At 38.1% G+C, this 7,820-nt stretch overlaps 1 protein-coding gene across 3 annotated transcripts in view; it reads right to left on the minus strand.

Annotated features, from left to right (window-relative positions):
- Positions 1-4,088, minus strand: part of slc4a4a (solute carrier family 4 member 4a) — a 72,407-nt gene extending 68,319 nt beyond the window's left edge. For all 3 annotated transcript variants that reach the window (XM_036527822.1, XM_036527821.1, XM_036527823.1), the window contains exon 1: positions 4,036-4,088. In XM_036527822.1, coding sequence (XP_036383715.1) covers positions 4,036-4,055 — 20 coding nt within the window. In that variant the 5' untranslated portion in view covers positions 4,056-4,088. The remainder of the gene's footprint in view (positions 1-4,035) is intronic.
- Positions 4,089-7,820: the final 3,732 nt, after the last annotated feature.

Raw genomic sequence — 7,820 nt, forward strand, 5'->3', positions numbered from 1 at the left:
AAACAAAATAAATAAAATGTGGGTTTCATTCTGAGGTAGAGCAAAGCAGCCAAAATCACGAGAGTCAGGCTCATCAATTTGGCATTTCTGCGGACACTGGCTCTCTAGGTATAGCTTTGGAGAGAAGCAGGAACAATAGAAAAATTTACCATGGCCCGAAAACAAATGCGTCTGAAATTTTCTTTTCACCTGCGTTACAGGCTTACGATCGGAGCACTGTGAAAACATGACATGCTTTAAGAGGATACAGAGATGAAACTGTGTCAAAACAATGAGCAGGAGAAATGACATTCCACACACTGTTGCTAAGACAAGGTTTTCCAGGCCAAGAGGGGGCCTACTTCAGTATGGCCAACCATAAAAAATATAATCGCATCAGGGTATTGGAATCAGGGTTATAAAGTTATAGCAGGTTATGTCAAGTTATGGCAACAGTCAACTACTATTTGTACAATTCACACTTCTTGTGTGAAGAGAGTGATTCGTAAAAACATAGCATCTGAATGGACTTCTATATATGTGCATAATTTTTTCATCACAGATCTATTTTAATGTTAAGTACACCCATATGCAGAGCGTAATGCAAGCTGCTACTTTTAAACACCCTGTGTGCTTCTCACCAACTCCATTGCCACCTATGGAACAATCAGTGCTATAACAGGCTCGGAGTCCACAGCAAAGCTCAACCCAAAATTGACCTCCACTTGTTATGTATTATCAATGGGTAATTCCGGAAGACGAATACTTCACTTAAAACAAAACTAACTGCAAACAAAAGATGTAGTTAAATTTTCTTTTTTTGACTCACTGAAGGAAACACCATTTTTACTGGACAGAAACAATGCTCTTAAAGATTTTATTATTTTATTATTTTATTTTTCTGCAATTTTATACACAGATGCAGCTCAGCTACACAAATTTCAGTGACACCAAACCCACAAGGAGACTGGAAATTGCAAACACTAGTAGGGTCATACCTTGTCAAGTCTACAAACTTCACAGCTCATCCATCTCAAATTTTGCTTGGAAAAAACCTGTCAAACTTAGAAATCATAGTCACCATTACACAGATCCTTCAAACTGTGAGCCAGCACAAATAATCTAGAATAAACAAATACAGGAAAAAGTCTTAAAATGCTACTATCATGTGCATGACCTTGTTTTGGATTCATGATGTCTATGGCTTTCCAGAAAGAAAATAATTGACTGTTGTCACTAACTCAGTACACTCTCCAGATAAAGGGGCAGTGATGGGTTTTACAGCATGTAGCGGTTTCCTAAACATATAGGCAGACGCAGATCTAAGTAACTGGAGGTCTCAGTGGCAAAATCACATGGAAATGTCATTAAGGTTGCGTGCCACAACGAGTCATACCAGATCAATCCCTCACCCTGAGCCTTCAGGGGAAATCAAAAGATGAAATGGCCAAGGCCTCAAATAGAAATCTCATCTTACAAAAAGAACAGATAGGTTAATTAGGCCATTGGAGGGTAAAAACGACTACCTTAAAGTGAAAAAGGACAGTTCTGTTGCTGTTGCATTCAAGGACAATAATTATCAGTATTATCTGCTGAGAGCTGTTTATGTGTAAATCATTATGCAATACAATATAAAAAGTAGGGACCAGGTGAAGAAAAATGTACCCACTGATAGTAAGACAAAATAACATCATCTGTAAATTGAAGCAACTTTAAGTACTCCTCCAGTCTGATTGGCTGAACAAGTGAAATGTGAATACATCATCCAAAATTCTTCACTACACTGACATTACTTTGAACTGTGGAAATGATACAATCACACCAAACAAAACCCCAGCCCTACCTTTGACAGAAATCACAAATCATGAGTGTTGCTGGGATGCATTGTATCATTAGGGGCCAGTCTTAAAATAACTCCGAAATACTTTCATGGTCATTCTGAGCTGATCTGTGGAATCAATAACGCATCAATTACACAGAACAAATTAAGCGATCTCATTCATCACACTAGGGCCGCTGTGAACAAGATGCAATTGAGGGAGAAACCAGGAGGGAAAGAGATTTCACTTTAAAAAGGGTGTGTTGCTATTACAATGAATGAGGTTTTCCAGAATTCATATGCAGAACAGGTGCACTGGCCATTGCACATATCACATCGACAATCTCATTCCCTACAACAGAATCACACCCTAAGAGGAAACCTTGCTGTTGGTTTCTCTCCACATTTATTCTTATTGATAGGGGTCCTATGACTGCATTAGATTGTTTTACATTAAAGATGCAAGTACATCAGTTCTGCATATAACATCAGAACAGGATCATTCACAACAGAGACTACATCCTTAGGTGAAATTTGCTCTGTCTGCTTCTTATCCTTTGCCATGGTTTCGTTGCTGTGAACAACACTGCAGTCTGGAAGTGAAATGTGGAATTGCCAATGCATCCATTCCAGATATCAGTTTAAATCTATCTCATTCATTACTCATGATGGTGGCAATCAAAGCGAGACCAGACTGAGTTTCAAAGTGTTGAGGTTACTTTTTCCACTTCTGGGCTTATCTTTTTCCACTTCACAGAAATATAGGAGATTCCAAGAAGAAAGTCTTTGCTGAACTTAGCAGGCCCAAGAAGACTCATTTTAGCATATGTTGAGATGGGTGACTCCTAGAGGTTTACCATTAGCATGGAACGGCCCATGAAATCTTCGGATGCATATTACTGATAGCTTATCTTCTATTGCCTGTCTCTCAAGCTGCCAGTTTGCCTTTAAACTGTGCTTTCAATGAAATGACAGACTCTGTGTATACAGCGCAACACTCCAAGGTTTGAGTGAACTTTATATTAAATACTTAAATATCCTCGCCTTTTAACTTATGAAGATTTCATGGACTTAGAAACTACAGTCCATGATTCTGGGAGATTCTCGTCATTTAAAAATCAAATTTGACATACACTAAATCAAATGTAAGATTTTCTCTACTGAAATTTTGTATTGAAAATTGAAAAAGCTGCAACGCTACTCTTGTAATGAAAGAGGAAACCTCACGACACATCTTTTTTCATCGGAAAAAGGTAATGTCGTGCTGAAATCCCTTTACAAAAACCCAAGGGCGTAACATTGGTGTACATTTCCACAGTAAAATTATCAAAAGCAACATCCACCTATCATTCCAGTAGATGAATAAATTGGATATTTACATTGCCATCCTTGCACTGAGGGGGACGTACTTGCGATCCATTGTGATAGGCCCTCCATAGAAATTAGTTTACTGTTCTGTCACGTGCTTCATAGCGAGATCTGCGACCAAGTACTGTGCTTGTTCACGTTTTCCATGCACAAATAGGCTACATTAACTGTAGCTTTCCATTTTAGAAATGTTTGCCTTTTACACACACACACACGCAAACATATATATATATATATATATATATATTAGTAGTAGTAGTAGTAGTAGTATTACATTGGGCTAAAAATGGCTGCTGTAATACTTCCAAACAGCATAGAGCAAACATCATTTTATTAGTCCACATTTCAGGTTAGGTCTAAAGGTATGCACTTGCCATTCATTACCTTTTTACCTTAGATCATTATCTTTTTGACGGTAGCCACACCACTCTGCTCAATGACATTTCCATAGAACTCCTTGCAGTGCTCATATACTCACTCCAAACTGCTTACAGTTCAATTTTCTTAGCCAATATCCAACTTCTCTTCGCATATTTCTTCCCCGGTACCATTTATTTTTTTGTTCTTATCGCCTGTATAAACTATGCCTATAAATACTGTCCCGACCTGGCAGCAAAACACTCTTCTTCCCTGTGCCATGCATTTCCACAGCATAACGATTAAGCTGAAATATGAAAAAGATGCATTATCTAAGTTACAACTAATTTTTACATACTCTGTATATAATTCTGTTTAGATTTTTGACATTTGATACAAATCATTAAAACGTGTCGTGCACACAATAAAACATACATTCAATTGTATTCACTTTCGGGTAAAAAAAAACACATGTATAGTGATGCAACTTCAAATAAAATTCGGTCTCTTACTTGTTCTTGTCGCTGCTCATTTTGAAACGTCTTCAACCCCTGGCGATTTCTTCGAAGTCGCCGTCCAGTGTGTTACTCCGCTTGCAGTTGGAGTGACGGAGTTGCGTCTTATCTTATCTGTCCCTTCAGATTTTGCGTAATTACATTTATTGTTTTGGTAGGTGATTTTTTTTCCACGTTATAAAGTCCTAATGTAGTAGGCGCAGCAATGAATTCCAGGATTAAAGTTTAACCACACACAGGGAGTACTTTCAACATTACAGTCAGATCCACAAAATACACAAAAGAAAGAAAAAAAAACTTGAAACCAAATTCACAAACGCAAAGAGCCCACTTGATGGGGAGACAATGTTGGAATACCTCAAGTTCTTTCTGTACGCCGGCATGTGCCGCGTCTAATGTTGCCTGCATGGAAGTAGCCTACTACGAAGTGTTGTTCAACGTGTGTCTATTTTCCATATTTAAAGAACCATCCCTCTTCCAACGTCACGCCACAAGTGGGAGGCTGCGACCAGACCTCAAAAGAGTTAAAGCCGTCCTGGGTTGTCTCTGCAATAAAAGATTTGTGGTAGCTCAGAGGTAATACAGTCAAGACCGCGAGCAAATATCCCCGGTAATTGTTGTGTGCATGTAAGTATAACAACCTCTGAGGTATCGTTAGTTACGAAAACATGGATAACCCGTGTATTGCGATGTCAGCCTAATTTGCAATAACATATTAATATTCAAATATATACGATATATTCTGCAACGCGTTTCAAATGTTTTCAAATAAACATTCACAGGTTAAAAATAATAGAACTTGAAATGTCCCTGATAATAAAACTAATTTTCGTTAAGTTTGTTCAGACATTAAATTTTGACATGAAACCTCTCAAAAATCGCCATTCCTCAGAAATGTTTCCCCAGATTATTAAAAGGCAAATCATCACAGCTGTCCTGATATAGTAATATCCAAACGCTTCTATAATTGTCATAATGTTATCCTCGGAACACTGCACTTGTACTTCTACTTCACCATTTAACCTCAGTAATTGGTGAAAGAGCGACATCTGCTGGGTAAAAAAAAAATAGAGAAAATAATTGTAGAAAATTGAACAGCGTGTTAAAGAGTAATTGTGTGATGTCATCCGGATTTGAAAGAAGGAAGGAAAATAACAAAGAACGTAAACATTTGAGCTAACACCAAACAATGTCCACCTTTACTAGTATCGAATGTAAGGTAAATAGTTCCATAAAGCAGGAAATTAACATGCATCGTAAATAGCTCTAAACTCATCCCCTCAGGATCTACAGTGTAAACGTTAACATTTTATATATTGAGTAAACGCTTATTTCGGCACGTCCTCGCTTACATATTTCAGTACTTCACGTTTCGTCCCGATGCCCAGAACATAAACATACATAAACATGAGTATGGTGTATGGGAGATGTGAGAATACAGATCAAATAGTATTCCTACAATTCTTCTTCTTATTCTTATTCTTATTCTTATTCTTATTCTTATTCTTATTCTTATTCTTATTCTTATCACCATTATAAGATACAAGCATTTTGGGGGACACAACATACACACAATCTTTGTAAGAGGGTTGTTTTCTCTTCATTATAGTGCAATCTTAGTCATAACAGCAGTCCTGTTAATAATGTCTTGGCTGTCAAATTAAGATAATGCCATCAGACTGTTTTGCACAAACTATAAGCCAGTGGCCCCCCATCCCAGCTCACAGAAATGTCATATAATGGATGTGAAGGACACAAGATGTCTGGTTATTGACCGGCCCCCAAAACTTGTGTCATACTGACTGTAAACAAAGAGAAAGCATCTTCATGAAAAAGAAGGTTATATTACTGACCCATAAAATATTTTAAAATTCCATTGACATGTCCCTTTGGAGTGAAAGTGTGTGTCTGTGTGGCTTTAAGGGAACAGGTGGTGTAAGATTTATTTAAATTACCTGCAGTATACCATACAACTGATGTTGCTTCTCTGTATTGTTTCAGATACAGGCCAACACAGCAGGAACTGGCACCTCAGGCTGTTCGGATATTTGTCAGGTTTATGCTGTTACTAGAAGTTAAGCTGGGTCATAGAGCATCAATTCTGCATCCAGCAGTGTGTGTGGATGTTTTCCAAGAGGTGACAGGTCTTTTGAACATGCATGTCACTTTAAGAGTACAGGAAATTGCCCTATTCACACAAGTAAAATGATTCATTTTCTTTTCTGTCACCTGTCACAACCCCCTCTGACTTTACTGTTTATAAAACGATCATGATTTTTCTAATGACAGATAATGTTAACAAACATGGAAGCTCTGAGCCACACAGAAGAACATGACAGCGAGGCTCGTTTACTTGAGGCATGAGAAATTGCGGTGTTCAGGTCCACCTGCATTCAGCTACGGTTCACTTCAGGATAAATGGAGCGAAACTAGCTGGCTGTGGACACAAGGCTATGGCTGCTTCACATTTATGTCAGTTGTCACTAGAGGAAGTCACAGGGCTGGCCAATAATTGAACTGTAACTTGACCCAACATGAAGCATGTCTATGACAAAAATAACCTGCCTCAAAAAATAGATAAATAATAACTCTAAGAATAATAACTGTGTCTGTAGTAGAAATACTATACACATACACACACATACATTTACAAAGACTAAAATTGGTAATAAAATTGTACGCTTTTGACAATTTTTAAAAACTTTGGCAGAGTATATTCTACTGTCCCTCAAAGACAAATACATGACCTCTGCAGTTCTTGGTTGTTTGGTTGCTTTTAGTTTTTTTGTAATTGCACAGTACAATGATTTTGACTCCATATTCTATTTAGGCAAGTGTCCTTTCGCAAAAATCTTATGGGAAGTCCCATGAAACAGAAATGGCCTAGGCCTGAGAACCTGTTTCCTGCATGGTCATAGTTACTTTGGCGTGTACATCCTGTTGTACACTACCCTCAAGCAGCATTGTTGTTAATATTACTTAAGTAATATTCCACCCAAGTGAATATGTAGCAGAATTAATTACTTGCTTTGGAAAGTAAAGGACTTGGGGTAAAAGGTAAGGATTCAAAATTAAATATATTTTTAACATTATTACATTACGTTGGCAGAATATCTCATCCAGAGTGACATACACACTTTACATGTTATCTATTTACACCATTGGACTGAGTACCTTGCCCAAGGGTAAAACAACAGTGGCCTACCTGGGAACTGAACCAGAAACCTTTGAGTTACAAACTCTGCTCCTCACCACTACATTAAAACAGAACTAGCAAAGTTAGTTTTATATACAAATCCTGTTGTGGCATGCCTGGTCTATGCAGGTCTGAGTGCGGGAGTGCTTAGCTGAGGGAAAATCATCCCTGCCTTATCTGTTGACCTTCTGAGGATCAGCCATCCATCCGGAGATTTCCCCTGCGGCGGTGACCATATGTGCCATGGGGCTGGATCAGGCCTAAAAATCAGCTGTCTGATGGCATGTGGTGATGGTCACACAGTAACATCACCAACCCAAAAAGACACAGTATTTTTTTTTTTTTTTTGCTCTAGAGGTGTGCACGATATGATCACAAATTGTGAATTGAGATTTTTTTTTCAGTTCTTTAAGGGACACTGAATCGTCTCTCTTTAACGAGAGACTACACTCTCATTATAGGTTGAGTACCTGTATTTAACAAAGCATGGTTAGGTTTTCTTTCTGAACCATTAGGGTATGTTCTTCTGCTGTGCTGGGGAAACTCACATGGTCAGCCCAAATGGAAATATAAGACAGGGCAGTTC

This window comes from Megalops cyprinoides, chromosome 4 (assembly GCF_013368585.1).
Source record: "Megalops cyprinoides isolate fMegCyp1 chromosome 4, fMegCyp1.pri, whole genome shotgun sequence".
Classification (NCBI taxonomy): Eukaryota; Metazoa; Chordata; class Actinopteri; order Elopiformes; family Megalopidae; genus Megalops; species Megalops cyprinoides.